The following is a 25501-nucleotide window of genomic DNA, read 5'->3' as shown; positions in this document are numbered from 1 at the left end:
CTGGGGACTGAGGGCCGGGGTTTGATTGTTGTATTCATATAGGATACAACAATCAAACCCCGGCCCTGAGTCCCCAGATTATTCTTTAATTACGCCTAATTAGTTACCTTAATTAAGTTAATTAATTACCATAATTAATGCCGAAGCTTATTAATCAAATTCTGAGTTATTATAGTCAGATGTAAAGTGTCAATGCCCGCGAATACACACAAAGTGCCTCGAGGGGCCAGTCGCGCGGCAATATTGCGTGTATTTGCGGGCTTCTTTCACGCTCGGAAAAACACTTTTATGTAGCGCGTATCGATACATAGAAAACTGTATCAAGAGTTTTTCATCTTGCTCTACAATTTTCTCATTGACACTTTTCATCCAGTTATAATATTTGAGATGTTGAATAATTAATTAAGACTAATTACCTAATCCGGTGGAATTAAAAAAATAATCTGTGTATCTCTAAGCGCTGGCAAGCAACATTACCTTGTTTCTGTCCAGCTACGTGGCATTTGCATGTACCTAATGTTTGGCTCAAGTTATCTCGCAGTCTTCTCGCAATCTTCTATCAATCTTCCCGCAATCTTACCTGCTTACCAGCAGCTATACCGAACACAATATTAAGCTTTATTCTTGCTGTCAAGCGTATCTCGTTGCCACTGAGCTAAAATGCCTGCAGTAAAAGCATACCCTTGCTCTTGACTTGCCAGAATCCACATCAAGGGCGCCTTATGATTACGGACATTCCGGCTACAAAACGGGCCAGATTGTTACTCGTGTTGTTACGAAGTGCACAGAGGTTGCCTGCGCTTTTACAGAGCGATGAATCGGTCAGGCCTTGTAGTTCAGTAGCCATCACTGTCATTACGGCGAATTGTGTCACTATTTTAAACATCGCACTTGGTACCCATTATACGACTGCTGTACTCGCATACGTCTGTGCCATAACTGCCTCCTTCAATAATTAGGAACCTCCAGCCGTGGTCTTTTTGCTTATATATATGCGAATGCATTATTTTCTTTGCCTGCGCATCGAAATGCACCGGCGGTGCCCCGAAAGGCTGAACAGGCCACTAGCGTCATAAGGGGTGGCGGTCGTGTCAAACATCTCAGATCTGTCTTTCGATTTCGGACAGCAACGATCCCTCACATAATTCGCATTTCGCTTTCTTGTGGATTTTGTTACATAGGTGAGGCTGGCTGAACTGGTGGTTGACAAAACACGCATCCCCAGTTTAAGAATAACGAGTTGGCACACTTGGAGATGTACTGTCACACTTGCCAGTGTCATCCTGTCTTAAATAACACGACTGTTTTGGTTAGGAACAAGGGCGATCCGTCCCACTAGATATGTGAAATGTCACTATATTGCGAAGGTTAGCGATGACAGCTTTAGCTAGTCATCTATATAGCCTTGACTTCGAAGGAAATACGTTTTCCTGTATACTCTTTCCTTCTATGCATTGATTAACTCTTTGCATGGTTTCTTTGATTTATTTAGCATAATTAGCGCACATCAATGAAAGTGGTTAGTTAGGAGTCAGTGCTACTTCCTGTTCAACTCCAGTTATCCTACCTTTGGCGCGGTCATTATCATGACTGCTCGAACTCTCCAGAACTTACTCTGTGCACTACACCGTAGTTCTGGTGAACTTGTCGCTGACGTAAGGTAAATTCATTACCGAACAGGTGAGAAAGCACACGAAATAGGTTTTCAATTAATGATAGGCCAATGTGGTGTCAGTAGAAACGATCGAGTAGACGTAGCCGTCTGTACTGCGCGCGACTACGAAAACTCTGTTCGGCGTACCTCGAACATGAAGGTGTCCACCTCTTCGCGGATGTCCTCTTCAGAGATGCTGTTCTCGTTTATGTGGTGGTCAAGCAGGACATCCAGGAACATTGGCCGCTTCTTGAGTTCGTCGCTGGAGTCCGTTATGAGCCGCTTCTCGGCGAGCTTGACGTCTTTCCGTTCACGTATCACCTGCACGGCAGCCGGGGAACGCAATAGTTTCTCATCATTAGTCGATTTTCTCCAACTTAATCAACAAAAGCCTTACTGTATGGCTTTCAACCACGTGTTTCGTGCTTCTGCTGTTCTTACGGGCTTATTGATGCGCTCTTTCCGCAATACTAATGGCAGTTATCGCCAAGGAACTGCATTTCATCTGTTATGACGGATGTCGGTGCAGTTCGTCCTTGTCAGTAACTTGTTATCCATGTTTTAGAACAATTTCTAGCTTTCTATCTTGCGTAACAAACGTTTTAGTTTTCTTTCTCTTCTTTCGTGGTGAAATATTTGCGCTCTTGCTGTAAAACGCATAAAAAGGCAGATAATTTAAACTGTAACCATGCCACTTGCCACTACACCTCTGTGTGCAATATTTTAATACGAACCTAAAAGACGCTAGAACTTAACGCTTTCAAAATAACATGCGAAATAAAGCATACAAGTTAACAAAGCACTGCTACTTTGCGCCATTGACATTCTCAGAATGCCACGAAACAGGAAGTCTTTTGTTCACTAACACGGCTACACCATTGTGCATTGTCGTTCTGCATGGAGGTAGCGCCTCTTTTATAAAGAACATTCTAATTATCGCCTCACAAATGGCACGTACGCTAGTGCAAACTATTGGTTGTAATCTAAGGTACACCATGCATCCAAGCACTCTTGCAGTGCTCATAAAGGCTTCTGCATCGATGTTGCCAGCATGTAATTACTTATCAACAGAGGGAAAGTGACAGGAGGGAGGCAATACCGTTATCACTCAAACACACCTTTTAGAATGCACTGATTAGTTCTATCATCAAATTGAAGAGAAACCAAAGATTAAAAGCAGCGTTTCTTCGCAAAGAAATAACAATATTTATTTCGGTGCAACCTCTTTTTTCTATCAACCTACCTGCCTTCTAATCTGCCTCCTTTACCTCCCCTTCATTGCAACAGGTGATAAAACTAGACGACTGAAATTACTCTTTCACAAATTGGGTCTCAGAAACGTCAATCCTCCCTGCAGTTCACGATCTTGAAAAGGAAGTGACGAATGTCCATGTGAACGTGGCACGTTACATCGGCAGAAACGTTTTGCACAATTGTCAAAGTGGCCTGCCGAATCTGAATTCTAACCTCGATAATATTGTTTTAGGGTGCAAGAATTGCAGAATTCATCGGATCATTGACGAAACTGTTTGTGGTTTGACCGAGCGTGCGCCGCACCGGAGGAAGGAGCACGCCTACCTTTTTGGTGAATGTGTGGATGGCGCTTATGTCGTGGTGGTAGAGACGTCCGTTCCTCGTTAGCCGGTAAAGAGAGTCCAGCCACAGCCACGGCCGCACGGCACGGTTGATGAAGTTGCTGCCCACTCTGCAGGTGGCGCCACCATGCGACACGAAAGGTGCCAGTTGAAACCTAGGGCACACACTACCATGGCCCCCGTTTAACAAGAATCATCGGTGTGGCTAACACCGCACTGTTGCTCGCATGAGATGAGGCCCACGTAGCCAGTGATCTCGAGAGAAGCTTCTTCAGCCTGCAACAGCCCTCACAAATGTGCCTGTGTAGCGTATTTCAACTGCTGGTATTGTTTACTGACCTAGCTATGTGATAAGCCATATTCACGCAAAGGATCATCACTCACTCTAAGGAATGCTCAATGCGCCACGACGTTCCTACCACTTAATAGTGGTAGAAACGCTGAGCCACAAGGCACATTTTTGTCCAGCTTCCACGTCGAATTCTGGCGCATGCAGCGTACTGGCCTTCCATTATCATCATCATCAGCCTATATTTATGTCCACTGCAGGACGAAGGCCTATACCAGCGATCTCGAAATTCCCCTGCCTTACGTTAGATGAGTTCGAGTTGCAGCTACAAATTTCCTAATTTCATAACCTCACCTAATGTACTGCAGTTCTCGACTGAGCTTCCCTTGCCCTGGCACCCATTCCATAATGCTAATGGTCCGTAGGTTGACTGCCTTACGCATTACATGGCCTTATGCATTACATGGCCGCTTTCTTACTGTCTCTTACATTTTTCATTCCATCGCTCTTTGCACGGTCCTTAACCTGTTCTCAAGCTTCTTTGTTAACCTCCAACTTTCTGCCCCCCATATGTTGGTACCACTAAAATGCAATGATTGTACGCTTTTCTTTTCAGCTGCAGTGGCAAGCTCCCAGTTAGGATTTGGTAATGCGTGTTGTACGCACTCCAACCCTTTCTTATTCTTCTGTAAATTTCCTTCTCATGATCAGGGTCTCCTGTGAGTATCGACCTAGATAAACGTACTCCTGCACAGATTCTAGAGGTTGACTGGCGATCATGAATTCTTGTTTCCTTGCCAAGGTTCAACACTACCTTTGTCTTCTGCATATTAATCTTCAACCCTACTCTTACGCTTTCTCAGTTAAGGTCCCCAATCATTTGTTGCAATTCATCCCCAGTGTTGCTGAACAGGAAAATGTCATCTGCAAACCGAAGGTTCTAGAGATATTAACTTTTGATCCTCACTCAGTCTAATAGCTGATAGATTTCCTGTCTAATAGCTTGAATACTTCTTCCAAGCATGCAGTGAATAGCACTGGAGAGATTTTGTCTCCTTGCCTGACCGCTTTCTTGACAGGGATGTTTCCACTTGTCTTGAGGAAGAATTAAGGTAGCTGTGGATTCTGTGTAGATATTTGCCAAGATATCCACGTATGCTTCCTGTACTCATTGATTACTTAATGCCTACATGAATGATGGTGTCTCTTTGACTCAAATGCCTTTTCATGACTTATGAAGGACATGGAGAGAGGTTGGTTGTACTCTGCAGGTTTATGAAATGCCTGGTTGATGACATGGATGTTATCTATTCTAGAATACCCTTCCTGAAGCCAGCAAGTTCTCTTAGTTATTCAAGTGTTATGAAAGTCAAACCTTGCCTGAGTGTATTGGAAATTACCTTGGTGAATATTTTATACAATGCTGAAAGCAAGCTAATACACTTAAAATTTTTCAATGGATTGCTTTTCCCCTTCTTACGGATTAGTATAACGTTAGCATTCTCTCAGCTCTCTGGTACAGTTGAAGTCGTGAGGCATTGCACATAAAAGACCGCAAGCTTTTCAAGCATACTATTCTCACCATCTTTGATTAAATCGACTGTTATTCGATCGTTTACACACGAATAGGTATGAATGAGAACTTGGCATGGACAAGCTCAGATGAACGGTAGCAGTGACACTTTTTTTAGAAATACGAGGATATATTAGACGCCTTGAATTGATACCTTCAGTATCACTATTTCTTTATGGTCTCTTGTCAACAGTACAGCCTCAAAATATGCTGGGCCGTATGTGGCACAGATGGCGCTCACCGTTGGAACATCGTCAGCGAGAAAAGTAATGTGTTCGTGGGATGAAAGCGACATGCAAAAGGGGCTCCGTCGGTTATCATCGCATGTAAAAACACCGATGTTATTTTCTGTACAGCTGTAACATTTGCGGCGTATCGACCTTTAAGCGCTGATGTTTAGGTTTTTAAAAGCAAAACGTTATGCAGTGATGGTCCAGCAAGTTTAGGATTTGGAGCACTTTTTGGAGCAGGAAAAATGTCTTTCACGAGCAGTTTAGTAGCAGCCACAGCAGCATTTTGGTGCAGTTTTGCAGCAGAAAAATTTGTCTTTTTGGAACACTTGTAGCAGTGCGGCACTAATCTGTAGCCATTTGGTGAAGCTTGTTATCATTGTGGAATCAGTTAGCGCTGCTCAACAGTAAAGCAAGACACAGAGCCAACAGCAACCAATTAAGCACGCCTTCCCACGGACGGTATACCATGCATGGCATGTTGCAAACATCTTTATTTGGGTAGGCAAGGAACCTAATTTCGTAAACAATAAAAAAATGTTTTAGGCTAACGAGAACAGAAACATGCGCCTAGGTGCAAGATACATAAAAATTGCTAATGAGCTAGAACAATTTGCGCCCTCATGCACAAGACAAAAAGTGATGGCAAATGTCTTACGTGCATTTCAAATGACATATCTGCTTTGATATGCTTTACCGCCCTAGACAAAATGTATAATACGCCCAATAACAACGTTAGATGCTCGACAAGAGACTATGCATCTATGAACGGCTCTAAGATGATCGAGATGCCTCCGAATGGCGTGTCGCAAAGCTGGTGCATGGCGTTGGAGGACAACGTTCTCACCATCCACTCACACTTTCTTTTGTTATGAGGCGGTTTTTCGGCTTCCCATGTGTCATGTGGCCTCTGCGAATAGATACGAATCAATTCGGCCTAAAACCGCAACTTTTGTCGCCGATACCCGACCCACCTTTCCAAGCCCTACCGATTAGACCTAACGGACAAGGACGTTTGCAGCGGTCGTTTGCATGTGCAAACGCGTGAATCTGCGTGTATGAACACGCGTATGCGATATGATCTGCGTGCCTTCAAGTGGCTAATCGGTCCTATATCTTCGCATGTAGACGCTGCTTTCGTCGCCTGTCCCTCTGTCAGCGTCGGGTATGGGAATTGATTCGATTGCAGTTAACGACCCGGACGACCTTTGTAACAAGGAAGGCGTGCTTCATAATCAGATTGTGGTTTTGCGACTTAAAAATTCGACAATTAAATTTCATTTTGCCCGAAACCAACTGAGCGCCGTGGTAGCGCTGAGTGCAGTGCATCGGCCTCAGCCAAGTAATTCACCAAATATACGAAATATAGAGTACTAGATAATCGAGTCGCGAATTGAATTATTTGAATGTTCACAAGTTGATTCGTGTACTTGAGCACTGCCAACTTCTGATTTTTCGGACTCCCTAGGGGCCGCGAAAATGTCCAAGAATTCAGGCAGTCCTAAAAAAACGAATTCATGCCTTTTACTGCCCTTGATCAGGGGCTCAAATCGCCACAAGCACACCCGAAATAGCTCTCAAGGCCTGCGAGTACAGTTATTAGGCGTATCGGTGCTTGTACTGTGACAGGAAACGGTGGGTGCTCGCGTGCATAATTAAGCAATACATATTCTGTCCCCTGACAATTGATTCTTCCCCCTCTTGGTATGCATCACCACAATACTTTTTGTATGCTTCACCTTATAAGAACAGTCATTGAGACAAAGCTGACTTCCTGGAACCAACATTATGCTATGCGCCGTGATTTGCGAGGCTCGAAGCCATTGGCAAGATTACAAAGGCGGAGTCGGCACCATTGCCAACATCAGCGAATTGTTTTAATGGAAAACACGGCACCGAACAGCAAGATGCTTCGTAGCCAACGTCGAAGTAGCTAGGCCTCGCGTTGCCACGGTGGTGGCTATACGGCTGCCAGCGGATCTGCGTGCGACAGCGCCTGTTCTAGGCAGCGAGATAATCAAAATGGCGGATGTGGTGGCTTCGATCATTGCCGTTTCGAACCTGCGGTCATGGCTAAAAGTCCGGAAAATCGGAAGGTGAAGGGTTTTTGCGTCCGCAATTTCAGATGTTCTTACACGCTGACTATATGGGGCACCGTGGTGGTGCCGTGAAGGCATCCTAATTATCGGGCGCCCGGAAAGTCGGTAGTTGACTGTAGTTGCATAAGCCTACTGAAAGCATTGCATTGCCGTGAAAACGCGAGAATACCGCACTTTTGCGCAGTCGGCCCATATGGCACTTCAGTGGGCGCAGCCAGGCGCAGGCAAATGGAATTGTAATAAACTTGCGCAAATGGCGCAGTTAGACCACCACTGGTTATAGTTTAGGATGTGTTCACTGAACTATGATGCGCATCCAGATAAGTTCGTCTTCTAATACTTACATTCATTCTAAATTCGTGCAGCTAGGGTTAAAAATAGAGCCGCAAAAATAATCGTCATTTCTTCCTGACGTGACGCCGATGTTCCTCAGGACAAAACCGTCGTGTGAATACCAATTGAGCATAATAATTCAGTACAAGTGGACAGATCCTGAGGGTTACATTCTATCAATACCTTTTGATCGTATGGTCGTTTCCATGGTAGTTAGATTCGATTGTTTCTAACTAAGGGTGGGCGAATATTCGAAGTTTCGAATACTAATCGAATAATACAGATTAACTATCCGTATTCGTACTCGAAAATGAACTAATCGGCATTTTCGAATATCTCAAAGCAACCAAATATTTCGCAAAAACCGAAAGTTGAAATCTGGTCACTGTTCGCCGTCTGGCTAAACAAAGTATTTAAAAGCAACGTTTCGAAGCAATGCAGAAACGAGAAACAAAATGGGCAATGCAAACTTTGTTTTCAGTTTTTTGGCAGAAGCCTGCATGTCAACCTGTGATTTTTGTTGTAGTCTATCGTTAAGGTTCTCATGCAGTCTATAATCATTTAGCCCCCTTTTCTTATATGTAATTAAACGAGAGGCTGGCGGCTTTAGTGGCGCTGTCATGTAGCAGCTTTATCTTTTACGGGGCAACCTGTGATGCTTTATTTTCAACGAACCTTTTGACATGTCTACAGAACACAAGCAGCCTTGCCTTTTTTTCGCTTTCCACAACTTTTTATCCTTTTTCGGGAACCATTTATGTAACGTCTTTGGAATGGTAGTTATACAGCATCCATTCTTACTGGGAAAACGTGTTTGCTACCAGCCTCCAATTTTGTTGAGAAGCTATTCGTGCAATCTTTCATTGTGACAGTGATCTTGGGTTTAAAACTGATCCTTTGTTTCTGATAGCTAGCCGTCTTACTCGCACTAGTCCGTACAGGCGCGGTACCTAAATATTCCGCAATAAATAATCCTTCTGTAAATATATGCCTCAGGCTTCGACTATTCGATATTCTATTCGGTATTCGAAACTTGCCATTCGTATTCCATTCATATTGGATAAAGTAGATATTCGACCACCTCTGTTTCTAACACTTGGTGGTTCTAAGAAGTGGTGAGAAATCCTGTACACAGGCTGTTTTTATAGCTTGTGCAGATTTTCGCAGCGAAATGATTACCGAAACGCAAACTGTTTTCTCACTCTGGACTTCCTGACGGAAATTCTCTCTCGAAAACTTTCTCCTGAAGCGATTTCCGCGTCTTGTGCTTTGGTGAAACCGCACTTCTTTTTTTTGTTTCCTGCAGTGCTTCACGTGCTCTGAGCGAACTTTGTTTAGAGGGGAACAAAACTATTTAATTGCTGTACTTTCAATAACGTAACCTGGAAAGTATGTTTACTTTACCAGATAATTTTAGCGCACCCTGCTGGACTAGTAAGTTCATATTTAGACACCAAAATTGCGTAAACAGCGACTATAAGAAAGTGGAGTAGATAAGACGGCGCTTTTCTTGTCTAGTTCTAGAGTATTGTCCTTGCTTACGGTTATTTTATGACTACGGATGAAAACTTCTCAGTTTATCATCATGACTGCTGGCACGTTCCACAATGGTTACGTGCACTTGTGAGCTCTGACTAGGCGTGTCTTCCTGTGACTTCCTTACAATGAGCATATCAGAACCTAAAGCAACATGGCAGAGTGGCAGTGCGGCAACATGAAAACGTACGAAAGGCCAGCCTATCATTCATAGATTACTCACGCTCGATCGTAACTGCCCGCAACGCATGCACCTAGGAGCTAAAAATAACTTTTTAATGATCGGTAATTAGTTTTAATAGAACCAGTTCCTCTATGGTGGATAACCGTTCATTTATGCTATCGAATTGATGTTCATTACAAACTTCACCAACTCAAAGACCATGTACGCGCATCAAATGGGCTCGTACATTCAATGGTTGGTATTTCGTCTACAAATACCCGTTTGTGTCAGCACATACTTTTTTTCTCTGCACCATGCCACACTGCGAAATACACGCTCGCTATGTTCGCCTATACCTTAAACTGTTATCAAAAGACGCTCGTTGCGTCTTTCAGCTTGTGATTACTGAGGCATTGAGGATCCGTACAAAAAATAAAGGCATGCAATGGCGTTAAAGTCAATGGCGCCCTCTCTTTGGCGTTCGTCAAACTATACGCTCTCTAAGCTGTCTACACACATTTTCATATTTCCGAAAAGCGACGGACATCGGCAGCCCTTTCCCGCTCATCAGCTGTGCAGAATTTTAGCACCGCGAGCATCTCCCAGGAAGAGTGGCATCTCACCTGTAGATGTTGCTCACGTACGTAGAGGTCGGGTTCGTCTGCGCGTTCACCTTGACTCCCATGGCAGTCTCTGGGAAAGAGTCGCATGAACGTGAAGCGACGCATTAGGAGGAGCGCAAGTTAGAATATTTACCCGAGAATGCGGATGCAGCGAGCACACGCCCAGCGGACATGTTTACCTTGAAAGCGAGAGAAGCTGCCCAAATAGGATGACTAAACAGTGACAGAAAATTAGCTCGTGGCGGAAAGGCTTCATGCATATGAAACACAAATGCGGCAGAGTACCACGGTAGAAAGGTCGAAATAACCATTCACCACTGAAACGGGGGAACGCTGTAGAGGCCGTCATACTGATTTCACATTGAACCACTCCTCTTATTTCGAGGAATTTCAGTTTCAGTTTCAGTTCAGTCTATTTTCGTTACTTGCTTCAATTCGAGACTATATTCTCGCTAAGAGAGAGAGAGCGCGCGATGGTCGTTTATGAAAACTAGAGAAACCTGGCCGCAGGCCTGGCGTGATACTGTGGATGTTGAGTGAAAGATGAAACAACGCCCACAAAAAGAACACACGCATACATCCAACTCTAACAAGCCATTCACATTGAAAACAACCTAAAATGCTTTGTTAACACCAGATTGCCGCCAAAAGCGCCTCTAAACAGGCCGAAATTGTCACGTAGCTCGTTTGAGTGTTGCCATAACAAATCGCGTCACGGGAAAGTGAAACAAGCGAAACAGCAGTATCGGTGAACGCTACAAATCTAGAGTTAGCTGCCCCCTCTGCCATCACGATAATGAGCCCGTGGACATACCACACTTGCTGTGGACTCGCTCAGCTACCGCAACCATCGGGCGTCGTCACGCCGCTCGAGCTAAAGTCAGCATGCAAGATCAAATCGGCCTGCAAACACGGCTGAATGACACTTCGTATCGCACGCTCTTACATCTTGGAAGGCCGGCGCCTGCTGTTAACAGATGAACCTGGCAATATTTTTACTCAATCCCCTCGCCGGCCTTGTGGTCATACCTTCGGTATAAAGACGTTTTAACTACTACTTCTCAGGACGCAGGTTATGGCGAATACATCGAAGCGGCATTCATGAGCGTTCTATACAAGGAGTATACATAACGGCTTTAGGCGCAAATTACATAACTTCACTGGAACGTTACACGTCAAGTACTTTGGGGAGTCTGGCATTTGAACCTTATAATGAAAGTGCGTGCTACACAGCAGGAATACGCCTTGTTTAGTTCACCATGGTGGCGGCATGCCTGTTCCATCCTACCAGTTAAACTTGTTCTAGCCTACCGGTTAAACGAGCAGGAATATATATCCTCGTTTCAGTACACCTCCCATCCACGCAGACACATCAGCCATTCTCTACACTTCCGTTTTTTTTTTCACAAATATTTCTTGCTCACGGCGAGCGTACCGCAAATAATGTCGAGAGTGCAGGCAGTGACGAACTTGGTGATGTCGATTACACAATGTGTCTGGTGCTGCAGCGCCTGCGCGAAGATCTCTCCTTGCTCGTTCATGATAGGCAGGAAGTCTTCGAGTATTCGAAAGTGGAACGCGGGCGTCAGCATCTTCCGCCGCGACTTCCACTTGGAGCCGGAACTGCAAAGGTAAAAGAAAAAAATGTGTAGTATCTTCCTATCTATCTGTGCTGGGGCTGTGCACGAAAGAAAAATGCAAGAAGAAGAAGAAGGTGTTATAAGGCACGCTGATTGTTTTTACCCGCTTAATTTAACCACCTGATTCATAGCCATTCCCCCACTATGGGTATGCGCCACAGCCTCTAAGGTGAACAACAATAACAACAAAGATATGGCACCAGGCCGGACATGATGCTTGATGACTGCTGGAGGAGAAAGAAGAAATTATCAAGAGAATGTGCGACTAATGTAAAGAAAAACAATACGCCGCTTGACCAGCTTCATTTTCAGCGATGGCCACATACAAATTAACCGTTGAAAGACTTTTTCTAACATTTCTGCTAGAGTCTGAACTTATGGTGGCAGATCGTCGTGGCAGCGAAAGAGACTCTCAGGCCGAGAATATTGCTGGTCCAGTCTGCCAGGCTAGCCTCGCCTGTTGTAGTGCTACCGCCACCACCTGCTCTGTTCAGTGATTTGCAGTTTTGACTACGCGCAAGATGTAGCAGAGCCTGTATTCTGCAATCTAAGATGGCTGATTTTGCGCAACAGACTAGGAGACTATAACACGTGCCTGACACAGACACACAGGCGCTAGCGTTTGTGCATTCACGTGTTATTGTGTCCTAGTTTGTGCACAAAAGTTGCCATCATGCATGGATCACTCGCCCAAACCAGTGCCCTATACTCAGCTGTATACTGCGCTCATTCGCATGAGGAATACACGTGAAAATAGATGGCTTGCGCTGGACGGCGCCTTGTTCATTGAATATATAAAAGCAGTCACACCTCCGTTGGTTCCAACACAACTGGTTCCCTCAAAGCTACAGATTAAACATTTTAACGACCTTATGGGTGCTAAAACGGGTGTTTTTTGTATTTACACCCATGTCTACACTTTTTCAGCACCCTTTTCAGCCAAAACACCCTATCCTAAGGGCGTATACCACACATAAGGTGTGACTTTGCTCGAAGAAGGGTGTTAAATCAACGACTCACGGGTGTTGAACGCATTGATGCATAAATCTGGGTAACGTGTACACGTCCGCGCATTCAGCAATGTGTTTACGTATTGCATTTTAAATGCAAAGGCATTTTATGTCCTTTCAGGTAGAAAAGCTGGAGTTCTCCGCAACAACGATCCACATGGGACCTTGCTCATGCCAATCTTGCCATTTCCATTGAAAGCATTCAGAACCGCACCGCCCGTTTTATTCTCTCAAATTATTCACGTCATTCTAGCGTCACGTCCATGAAAAGAACACTAGGTCTACCTGACCTTTGGTTGCGTCGCAAGTACTTTCGTCTCTGCCTTTTTCATAGAATATGCTACTTTAACTCTTCTCTTAAAGGAAATCTTTTCACCACACCAAGTTCTCGTCTCGCATCGACAATCAACACAAAATTGATGTGCCATTCTTCCTTTTTGCCAAGAACAGCCACTGAATGGAATAGCCTTCCCGCCTCCACAGTCTCAATTTGGGACACCACTAATTCAAGATTGCTGTTCAAAGTGTCTTACAGTATGATTTTATATTCTTGCCCTGCGCTGCAAATATTGTATATTTTCGCTACTTCTTTCTGTTGTGCCTATTAGGCCTTGAAAGTATGTATAATAAATAAATAAAATGTGACGTCATCACCGTCTTGTATGACGTCAGTAGTCACACAGAAAGTAGTAAATAGAACAACGTTAATTATGAGCAATTATGGGTAATTCATGTGAAATAATGTGAATTAGGGTGGAATAAATTGAATTAAGGTTCGTACAAACTATAGCAAGGTGGATTACGGTAGATTAAGGTAGAATTGTGAACGACACGTGACAATGTATGAACTAACCTATCACGGTCACGTGACAGTTGCAAGTGTACATCCGTGAAGTCATTAAGTTTTCGCATTCCTAAGTGACTGTCGATTTTTTTCAAGGATCCTGATGTTACCGGCATGACGGCCACTCCAAAAATGTATCATCCAGAAAAAGTACGCCCTCTCACAATTTAATTATCATTATATTCTGTGCTCACAGTAATATTATCATGCAATGAAACACTTCTAGAAAAACTGCAGTAGCAGAGCGAAAACACGCGAGCAACTTGCACAATTCTGCACGAATATTTCGGTGCCCTTATTAGCCCAACAAAAAGTGGCGAAATTAAAGAAGCTGTTTGGATACATTGCTGATCAAACAGGGACGTGCTGTTAGACGAGCCTCTGCTGTACAATATCAACATACAATTTGCCTGGTGAAGCAATAAAGAAGACGTTTATAGCGGCGAGATCACGTTGGAAGTTCTCAAACCCGAATTTCCACCTACCTTGCCTAATTTATTAAGAAGTTTACTAAGCTACTGATCTGCTTTCTAAGCGCATCCTCAGACGCAGTTTGTAAGGCTCAGCCTATATATTAAGGGCTGGTATCGTCAAAGTTGTAATTGCTTATCCACAGCATACGCTCTTACAAACGCAGTCTTCAGTCTCCTCATGCATGCTTACGCGTTGCTGTCGCACGACCAAGATGTGAGCATCTTTATCGAGCCACGATCTCGCTGAAACTACGCTGTAACCTCGCAAGGTTGCTTCGTTCGGACGCAGCAAGTAATCTAATCGCACCAGCAGAAGAGCGCGGAACGTCTCGTTCACGGTCATGATTTGTGCACTGTACCCTCAATGATGCAGCACAGACCGCGCCCCCCCCTCCCACGAAAAAAATGTTCGGCAGGAAACGTAGTAGCACTACCCACTCACCGCTCTAGTTAGAGACCACTACGAAAGAGCAGCACACAGGCGGCCATGCGAGCAAGCAAACCTGTCAGAATAAACGGGTAGCAGCATATATATATATATATATATATATATATATATATATATATATATATATATAGTTCGACTGACTTCGGCGCGGCCATCCCTTGCCCACAATGAAAAGCGACTGGAAGTGACGGGACGACGCTGTACCGTCACAGACCACTAGGTGCGCGGCAGGACGGGAAGGCGAAAACTACGCCATCATTGCATTCGCTGATTTTGCTGCATGAAATGCATTGTCTCGTTTTCGCCTGTGTTTGTGTCTGGCGCTGTGCGAAATAATTTTAAGCGTGTGATTAGTTTTGTGCGCGGTGTAGAAAAAGATGTGGCCCGTGCTTTGTGTATTACTTCTGCCCCACTTCAAAGCACAGCGTTCGTACGCACTGGAAGATGGATCCACGGAGGCTGAAACAAGCAGTTGCAACGTGCCCAGTGTCGGCGGTCGGTAGTACTGCCATAATGGAAATATTCAGGCAAGTGCCCGTTTATTTGGTATTTGTTTGGTGGGTTACGTGTTATTGTTCGCTTTAGAGGTATCTCACTGTGATCTCGTAGCATAATTCACCAATCAAAGAGTAAGAGCAGCTGCGCTCCTAGTAGGGCAAGTTAACTACCTCGATTGCGTCCCGTGTGACTAATGCTTGTCAAACCTGCATCGGGCGTGGTGCGCCTGCATACTTCCGCTTTGTTTCTCAGCGCTTGAACGTTCATAGGTGTGATTCTCTTGTGTGTTCAGCGCGGCTTCTTGTAATACGGTCGTTCGCACTTAAGTGAAATGTGGTCGACCACTTCTGCGTCGCGTAGAAAAAGGACGACTCGCTTTGCCACCTTTCGAAAGAATCGGCGCGGTATTGGTTATCACTGTTGTGGTCGCGTGCGGCTGTTGCTGCTTGCCGGACGCCTTCAGCATATTTTAGGCCGGCTTTGTGCGTGTGTCTGTGAGCTCGCTCGCGCTCGGCTCTCTTTGTGTGTGTGTGTGTGTGTGTGTGTGTGTGTGTGTGTGTGTGTGTGTGTGTGTGTGTGTGTGTGTGCGCGCGCGCGCGCTCGGCTCGCTTTGTTTGTGTGTGTCCATGTGTGTGCGTGCGCGCGCGTACATGCCGGTTTGAATGGGCCGTCGTGCTTGCATGTGTCTAGTGCGTACGTGTTTTGTGAGCGTGTTTGTGTATGCGTGCGTGTGCGAGCATGTTTCTGTGTGGGCCGCAGTGTGTGCGTGCACGTGTTAGCGTGTCTGCCTGCATGTATGTGTGCTTGTTTGTGTTTATCAATCTGCGCGTGCGCGCTTTTGTGTCTGCGCTTTGACAGTGCGCGTGTGTGTGCGTGCGAGTGCATTTTGTGTGCGTACGTATGTATTGCATAAGGTCGGTAGAGTTTTACTCGCAATAAAACCCTTCCAATTTGGTACAGCGAGTGTTCCTGCCTGAAAGCCGAGTTTGGTTTCAAGCCACCCTGGACAACTGCTGTATGAGGCATCGTTTCTGGGGAGGACCACTGGGAAGGCGTCAGGTATACGCTCCCTCCTTTTTCCCTCCTCTGCCCTGATGAATCCATATCCTTGATTGTTACTGTGAAAGGAACGTTACATCCAGAGCATAAATAAAGAAATCTGGTAGCGTGCTTCGCCAGTACACTAATTCTGATCTCAAAGACGTGGATTAGCCTACATTTCCGTTGATATAGACAACTGCTGAAATTGTGAATGGTAGGTCATTCGAGACGTTCTACGTATATAGCAGTTGGCTTCAGAAGCTTTATTGAATTTTGAAAATTTGAAGTATTGTGCTTTCGTGGTATCATATACAAGCTTTAGGTCTCTCTGGGTAGTTTGTATGCCCTTCTAGAGCTGTCGCTTATAGCCCTATCGAAATTCGTAACTACAGTTTGGAGCACTGTGGAAGCTAGAAGGCTTGCCCTGGCTCTCGACAAAGTGTTTAAGCTGGAAGTGTAGGTTGAGGAGTTTGGGGTTGGTCATGCAAAGGCTTTCTTATGCCTTAGCAGTAGGAGTGTCAAAGGATAAAAAAGTGCGTGTGTGTCAAGCGGGGGAAGCTGCTCATGTGGTAGAGGCTTGTGTGTGTGTGTGTGTGTGTGTGTGTGTGTAAATTCGCTCCTAAAGAGGGAGTATGTGTGTAAGTGAGCTACTTCATTGCTGGTGTTGTTTGCCAAGGATTGGCAAGAAAACACAGTAATCCATTTAACTTGAAAGAATTCACTATGCAAAGCATGCTGGTGCAGTGGCAACCGCAGCATATGAGCATACAAACATGCAGCTGTGTGACAATCTTAATGCATGACTGCAACATCTGGAATGAGGCTTGCTTCTTTTTCAGTAAGCAGCACAAAGTTCATATTTTGGCTTTTCTCGTGCAAACCAAAACGAGGCGCATTGCCAATTAGCTTGTCTTTTGTTCTAATAGCATTTGTTTATCTTAAACTTAAAGCTTCGCTTCTCGCAGACCATGCAGGTGATAGCAGCAGTTTACCTATGCCCAGCCTTGGCGCCCTCCATAAAGAGCGATCCACTTGCGTTCGCCTTCGGACAGATGGTTGATGTCTTGGACGCAGTTGTGAAGACAATATTGCAAGTAGATATAGGTGTGTAGTGTAATACAATAAGTCAAGTTATAATTTCAAACTTTGAAGCTCCTTGGCCGTCTATGCTTGATATCATGTACAGTTGTGTGTGGTTTTAAATATTGCCGATGGTACAGTGCATACTGTAGGTATGACTGCTGATCCAAAGTATATAATGACGATTTTCTTTATGTAAGAATATTCACAGAATAGGGCATTGCAGCATCACATTCTTCATTGTGCATTCAGTGCTAATTTCGTATCCCCTTCCTGCTACCAATTTATCTGCAAGAAAGGAATATTTGTTTACTGCCTGCAATGAGCTTTTTATTTGCTTATTGCATTACACTCTTCTACCTTTAATTTATTCCCATATAAATCTCAAAACCTTAAAATTTGAGCTGTTTTTCTTTTGAATACAATATCAAAATGCGCCGGATTGCAATCTAGACTGCAAGGGACTTGAAAAAATTAGAAGAAACCAGGACCTCTCATGGGCGTTAAAAAACGTTGCAGCAGGCCATGCGCCTTTTGCTTGTGCTGAGCTAGCTGGTCATGAAAATTGCAAACATATTTCATTTCACACAGTTTTGCAGCAAATAGCAGGACTATCATTGTCTCTAAGCGCAACCTTTCCTCATTTGCATCATGAAAATCTGTCTCATGCTTAATTTGGGACAAGTCTTGAATATGAATGTTTCATAATTTTGAAACTACACATAGTATTGGTTGGGGTTAGACAGTTTTCAGACAACTTGACTATGTTGAACGTATTCATTAGTAGACGAGAAAAAAATTGCACAGGAGCACTCATTAAATCAAATGCAATGTTTGTGGTCATTTTCCAACGTGGCAAAATGTACTTTTAAGCGAGAACGGACAGGTAGCCAATTTACCACCCTAGCGATTCATGCGGGTAGTGGCAACACAGGATGAGAAATGGTTGTGGCTCGGTGGTTCTTCGAATATCTGAACACTTATATACAATCCCCCCTCCCAGTGAACCCAGTGAAGGATAACTATGCAGCATGTTTTGTGCGGTAAACATGATTGTTTTAGGATACAAGAAATTTCAGGCTCTAGTTGAGACGCTACAGAAAGGACCATGTAAACAGTCGCAGACCAACATAAACTGCGTAGGAGGCACATCACAGTTTAGAGCATGAAGTAGAAATTGGGAGCATGAGGAAGGCTCATAAGTTTAAATCAGGAAATACTACTTGTCAGCGTATTGTCAAGCTGTTATAATATGTGGTATGCGGGAGTGCGAAACAGACATACGAAGACAGTGCGCCGTGCGGGGGCGAAGAGGACGAATCTTGGCAAATACCCGCAAGAGTCATCATCATCATCGACGCCGACTTGGGAGCGTCGGCAGTGGCGCCTCAAAAAGCGTGGCGCGAGAGTGTGGCCCGTGGCGTGAGCAGTGCGCGAGGTTCGGCGGTCGACGGAAAACAGCTTCCTCGCTGGGCGTCTGGCCCGTAGGAGCTATCGCCGCCCGCGCCAATACGCCACACCCGAAGCAACACTGTCGCCCGCTGGGAGGGTACCTCGCCCCGCTCTTCCGCTGGGCACTGGTCCAGGAGGGCAGGCGGTCCTGAACCGGGGCGGTCGAGCGTTCGGGTGAGCGGCCACAGGGCTACCCCGCCAGCTGTGGACGCGACCCGGTGACTGCGGCCGGCTACCTGAGCCCCGCGAGGCGGCCTGACCCTGCCGTCCTACCCGGCTGTCCGACCCTGCCGTCCTACCCGGCTGTCCTACCCGGCTGTCCGACCCTGCCGTCCAACCCGGCTGTCCAACCCGGCTGTCCGACCCTGCCATCCGTCCCGGCTGTCCGACCCAGCCGTCCGTCCCGGACGTCCTACACGGCTGTCCGACCCGGACGTCCTACACGGCTGTCCGACCCGCCGGCCGACACTGCTGTCCGACCCCGCTGGCCAGCATTAGTTCCACGAGGTCTCAGACAAGGCGACACACGCTTCCGCCGGAACTGTAGGCCAATCATAATCCACCGATCCATAGAGATAGTGCATGTCGCCTATGAGGCATTCTGGGAAATTGTCACGTGTGTGTGCCGTTATCTGTGTCGTGTACGTCAATACAAGTCCGATGTGTGTTTGTGCTTTCGCGAGCTGCTTCTCCCCTTTTCTGGAGTGATCCGGCCCCAATAACATCACAAACTGGCAAAACCATTGAAAGAAGGGGGTGTGCTCTAAGTAAAGTAGTTGACAACACATGCTAAATTTTCCAGGAGAGTATGCCGAAATGCCAATTCTTACTAAATTAGTAAATAAGAAATACACAATAAATTTTAGGGTACAGAAAGGGCTTAATAAACTGTTTGGAGATCGTTGGGCTGGATGCATGTATTAAATGAGAATGCCAGTGGGGTATTCCTCATTTTCATTTGTGTGCACTCTCTGTAAAACAGTACTCTTTGTCTCCTAGTGTAATAATGTTGTGTAAAACAATTATTTTTTTCATGGTTTGTGTATCTCAGTCTTAATGTGCCATATCCCATAATGTTCTCAGCTTCAGTACTTATAAAGTGTAATGCACAGATATATTGTAGATTTCATAATGTCAATTTTATACTAAGGTAACATACACGCTCCTGGACAATTATCTGCTGTTGAGAGATGCAGTGGTAATTTCTATAAATTTTATTCACTCTTATTTTCTATGGTGAAAAGGCTACTGTAAATTTATTTGCTTTTGCTGTTGTATGTGCCATGTTGTATTCACAATGAAATAGTGGTTTAGTGCTCACGGTAACGTGCTATTCCTAAATTTGCATAATAGCAATTTCTCCTACCTTTCACTTGTCTTGCCCAGTTACGTAAGTTGTGCAATGCGCCTGGTCACAATAATTAGATTGTTGTTTTCAGGAGTTTGTTGCCTTATAAAATTTTCCGCAGTGTACATGAGTAATTGCACAGACGGAACTCTCATGATTCCCTTCTTATTTTGCTAATGCAGGAGGCAAGATTCCAGCGATGACATGCGCTGCATTTATTGGTCAAGATGCTCAGAGAATGGCGTCCCTGCATCTCGTGGTTAAACGTGAACAGTATTTTTTTCTTTTTGAAAGCTAAATGCCTCTTGCTGCTTAAATTGCAGTTTTGCAGCTCAAATGTGTACCATCTTTTCTAATTTTGAATCAATTAATATACACTGTTCAGAATATTTATACTGTTTGATACAACCATTTCTTGCTGGCAAATGATAAAAGTGTGATATTTAACATGACTGCCTGTGCCTGTGTTTTTAGTAACCAGAGTATGACTTATTTAATGAACCATATTTGCTCATTTGCATACTCATATGCTACAGCAAGCCCTAATCTTGCATTAGCGCATCTAAGTGCAAATGATTTAGAAATTTACAATGTATTTTAAAACACTGTCCACCTTTTGTGCTCAGCAAAATAGTTTAATGAACAGTGGTTTGTTTTTATCAGGCCTCCATTGATACTGCACTTTGCACCTAGACAGTAGTAAATGTGGAATATTCAGTCTTTCGTATTATATTAAGAAAAGAACGCATTTTCAAACTTCATATTGTATAACATACCAGTGCCTTCTGGTTACGAAACAAAAATTTAAAGAAACCGGCATTGTAAATAGAAAATCTGCTACACAGCACTTTTATCCCAGTGAACTCTCGTTTCACAAAAGAAAAAACAACTATTTAGGCACTAAAAAATTCTACATATTCTTTGTGCTCAAGTAATCTTGTCGGAAAGAGAAAATAAGCAATAATGCTCCTGGCTTAAACCTTATTTAAAGCACGTCTATGCTTGGAAAATATTGTTTCAATCTCAAAAATGTTGACGAGGTATGCCTTACATCGACTTTCCAAACTTTTCGCAATGCTTTGCCATGACAGTGGTGTACAAAATAACAGGTGTGTTTCTTGTGCGTTTGCTCAGCATTTACTTCTCTAATTGACCTTTGCAATGTCTCTTCTTTTATTTTCAAGGCATCAAAACTTGAGTTTTCGTTCATTGGAGCTTAATATTGAAAATTTATCACTTGATGGTGGCCCAAAACACAGCGAGGTCAACTCAGGCTCTTTCAGTGCTGCTATACATAGTTTCTTCTCTAATAAGAACAGATATGATCAATACATATATTTTAAGTAGGTTTGTTGGCAATGTACATGTTATACTTACAAATGTGTTTCGTGATTGTGCATGCTTAGATTTCATGTGATTTATGTATATCTTGTACTCTGTATTGTAGCATGCAATAAATACATTTACATTTTTCGTGAAAATGCAGCATGTCTTACCAGCCTGTGTTGCATGTTATACAGATCTGAAAATCGTGATAACAGTTGGTGCTGATATACATGCTCAAAAGTGTCAAATTTGCTAGGTTGTATTTGTGCAGCGAAGACGGGTTTTGCAATATGCACCATGAATTACTGATGTGTAATGTGATCCACACGTATAGGTGTTGTGTATGCCCATTGAAGATTCAAGACCGGCTGTTTGACGGTGCGTTTGGTAGCCGAACTTGAACCTTCTGGCACACACGAGAGTTACGCGTGGATCGCTGTACATAGTAGTAATTGAAGGCGTGTACTGCCGAACCTGCCTTCCATGCACGCCAGAAATAAAAGGGTGTACCCTCTTCCGACAGCCACATAGATGGTTTTTAATGTGGACTAGCACCCTTACACCCTAAATTTATTTTGCTGGACACTCTTCCTCTGGGGCGCTATAATTGCACCCCAACTGTAGGGTGTAGGCAACAGCACCCTTAGGGTGTCCGTCTGGCGACAAACTGATTTACACACTTACGGGTGTTAAATGTTTACTGTGTAGTGCGGGGTTCAAGAAACCGTGCTTTGGCGGCAGCGTCCTTTATTCGGAGATGCTTACGAGGTGCTTACGCACTACCATAGAGCTACAGAAATTCCATGCCATCTTAAAGGGGACACACTATGGCAAAGCATCAGCAAAATTGAGAAAGGGGATAATTTTTTGGCACCACAAGTCGATGAATTATGGTTGTGAACAACCAGTAGCCCTATAACGACTGTGAGGTGGAAATTGACACGCTTCCTATGGGAGGCGCCATTTTTCGCGCATAACTGAAAGACTGTGACAAGCATTCAAAATTGTACACAAAAATATATTCTAGCTGCACATACTAAAGGCGCTGTTTTTAGCGACCGGAAACACATACATTCCACCTTGTGTGAGTCGTGGTCGTGGGTGAGTGGTTTTAATAAACAGATATCAAAATCGCTAATAAGAATATTGTGCGCTGAAATTGTTAGTTTCATTATTAGCCACAGAGTTCAATCATGATGAGGAGGAGGAGCAGGAGGAGGATTATGAGCATAGCTTTCTTTTATTTCTTATCTTTTATTAACTATTATTGTTAATATTAATATTATCTTATACCCGGTTTTCATCTGATTATTTCCTTTTTCTCCAAACACAAAACGTTTACTTTTCAACTCACACGCCCAAATTGTTAACTCCCTTGTTATCATTATTATTTAGGCACCTAATTAAACCGCCCGATTCTTGGCCAATCCCCCACTGTGGGTATGTGCCACGGCCACTCAGGACAACAACAACAACAACAACAACAACATTTCCTTTTAACGGCGTGTTGGCACCAGCCCCCAAGTTTATTCTTCTAACGTTACTGGTGTGTAAATATTTAAACAGTTGCAAAAAACGTTGTTACTTTAATTAAAAGAGAATGTTTTCTTCGTTACATGCTTACCATTGCTTTGCGTCACCAAGATTCCAGCCGTCTCTTGCTATAGCTCCCATGTCCCAGATTAGTTTACGTTTTCCCCATTGGTCCTAAAAGCCGAAGGCGCCCGGGCAGGCCAGCTACTTCAACATTTATCACTCGATGGATACTGCTACAGCATAGACGAGCATGCTGAACTGTTTCTGCTCAATTTCCACACGCTATGCACGAATCGTCCTCTGAAAATGTTCTTCTCGAACACCGCGTTCTTAGACACCCTGATCGCGGTTAGAACAATAGGAAACTGCCCCTTGAATTATAAAGCTTTTCCCTTCGGAGTATATTCTTTATTATTAAATATATTTCGCTGGTTAGTGTAGTGTCTCTATTGCTATATCTAGCCAAGTATCCAGAGCCAGTTTGCAACTACGTAGCGTGAATGCTGTTACATACCCGCTCTATCTAACCGAATCTATGTACGCAGTTCGCAACCCTGTAAGCGCAGCAATGGCGGATTAAAGCAGTATCAGTTCCAGCCATGGGTGTCGTTATCCAATGCAATCGTTACATTTCAAGGCACAACAGTTGGCTTCCTCTCCATTCCGCCTATCCAGTATATTGTTTCTGCATTTATTCCGGCTTTCCGTTTAAGAGGAAGCTTTAGCTCGAGTGCTCCTATATAAATACATGCAAAGGGAGAATTCGTTTTTTCTCGACAACCACCGCACCAAATATGGCAAGGTTTGTTGCATTTAAAAGAAAAATTTTAAATCTAGTGACTGTTGGCTCCCAAATTTTGATTCAGGTAGTCAACTTTTCGTTAAAGAGTGGCAAAAATTTCAGAAAACGAAACTATCAAGCTTACTAATTTGTAACATAGCAAGAAAAAGTGATAGCACAATTCTGTGAATTGCGTGTGATAGTACATTTAAAGCGGACAAAAGTAATATGTTGCACACTAATCTGAAAAATTTCAGTAATATGGAAATACAGCTTTTGCAGAACCCTTGTGCACAACGTAACAAATTCAAATAAGATATAAATTTACATATCGAATTTGTCCGCTCTGAATGATCTGATGAATGCCGTTTATAGAACACCGCGATATCTGTTCTTGATGCAGAGCTATAAACTTGTAAACTTCCTGCTTCTATATTTTTCAAACTTTCGTATTTTTGAAAATCTTTTTAACAAAGTTCAGGCTCTAAATCGAAATTACGCTTCAAACAGTCACTATAATTTAACTTTCTCTTTCAAGTGCAACACATTTCATTAAAATCTGTCAAGGGGTTCTTTCAGAAAAGCGTTTTTGCGTTTTACATGCATTTGAATAGGTCGCATCGGAGTTGGGCCGAGCTAAAGCTTCCTTTTAAGAGCTTTTTACGGTTTTCCGCTACATTAGCGTATCTGAAATTGTCAAATAACCTAACCTAGCCTTACCTAGCCGCTCATCTTTTTTCGTGCGTACTTCATCTTTCGAATCAGATTTTGCTCCGGGTATCCCACGTTTTGGAGGACGCCCGCCCTATATCTTCCTGTACTGCGTCGCTTCTGATTTCTGCATTTTCCTTGTTTCTCTTAATTACCGCAAGACATGCGGTAATTGATGCTTGAGTCATCTTGAGAAATTGGAATTTTACAGCTCAAGACGCGCCGCGTGATGGTAGAAGGTAAAGTTCCATCTAAATGTCCATAATACCAGAGTAGGAGGCGGGGAAGCAACGAGTCAGCCAAAGAATGTACACCTTTGCCGTATATTATTTACATCGGCTTGAAATTTCTGGAAATGGCTGAGAAAACGAGACTCAAACAAGCTTGCGTGTCGTCCTGGTCTTGTGCGTCCCATTACCCTTTAAGTCTTTTCGCGTTTGTTGGCACAGTACTACTGACTAGCAGCTTGGTGAGAGAGAGAAAATGAATGAATGAATGAATGAATGAATGGTAGAGAGGTTAAGTAGACTGTCCAGTTTGCTACCTTGCACGTGGGGAGGGGAAGTAAAAGAGATAGAGGGCAGACTAAGCTTGATGACTTCGCGTTTCGTAGTTGAGAACTTGTAGAAGACGTGTTGCGCGTGGGAGACAGACCCATAAGCTACTGAGAAGAAGAGAAAAATTCAATACAATCACTCTCACTTGGATTCCTCTAGGAAACGCTCTCATGATGTGATGTATATACGCAAGAGCTTGGCCCGCCAATAACTGCGATTCCTTGATGTGTAAGGCAGGCGCTGTAACACGACACTCAAGAGTGATAGACAGACGACAGGGGCGCTGCCTCGGTTTTCGTCCCCTATTTTAGCCCTGCTTTCCTCGAAATGTCGAAACAAACAGGCACAACCTACACCTACGATTTCGGGAGCTTCACCGATGGAGAAGCGGGGCATGATAACGATATCTGAACGCCTGTCGCGCTCGGCGCCAACCGAGTCCGTGTTTACAAAGCTGGGCCCGTATTCGTAAAAAAAAAATAATAAGAAAGAAAGAAAAAGCACGTCCATGCGCTAGAACCACTGCTCATTACAGCGGGTGCCAGGGCAGCTTGATGAACATAATAGCGAAGGCGGCCGGCCAATGGCAAACAGTTACTACAAACGAGAAGCTATGCGATTTCGGCCCCAGTTCTTATACGATAGAGCATTTCGTAACAAC

General features: G+C 44.0%; 1 protein-coding gene across 1 annotated transcript in view; it reads right to left on the bottom strand.

The window, feature by feature from the left end:
- Positions 1 to 25501, bottom strand: part of LOC142579661 (cytochrome P450 4V2-like) — a 175604-nt gene that overhangs the window by 39349 nt on the left and 110754 nt on the right. The window contains exons 4-7 of the mRNA XM_075690091.1: positions 11531 to 11718; positions 10096 to 10165; positions 3233 to 3359; positions 1802 to 1975 (exon numbers count right to left, since the gene is read on the bottom strand). Of these exons, the coding sequence (XP_075546206.1) occupies positions 1802 to 1975; positions 3233 to 3359; positions 10096 to 10165; positions 11531 to 11718 (559 nt within the window). The remainder of the gene's footprint in view (positions 1 to 1801; positions 1976 to 3232; positions 3360 to 10095; positions 10166 to 11530; positions 11719 to 25501) is intronic.

Source organism: Dermacentor variabilis, chromosome 1 (genome assembly GCF_050947875.1).
Source record: "Dermacentor variabilis isolate Ectoservices chromosome 1, ASM5094787v1, whole genome shotgun sequence".
NCBI lineage: Eukaryota > Metazoa > Arthropoda > Arachnida > Ixodida > Ixodidae > Dermacentor > Dermacentor variabilis.
The sequence above is the reverse complement of the archived record's forward strand: the minus strand, read 5'-3'. Positions and strand labels throughout refer to the sequence as shown.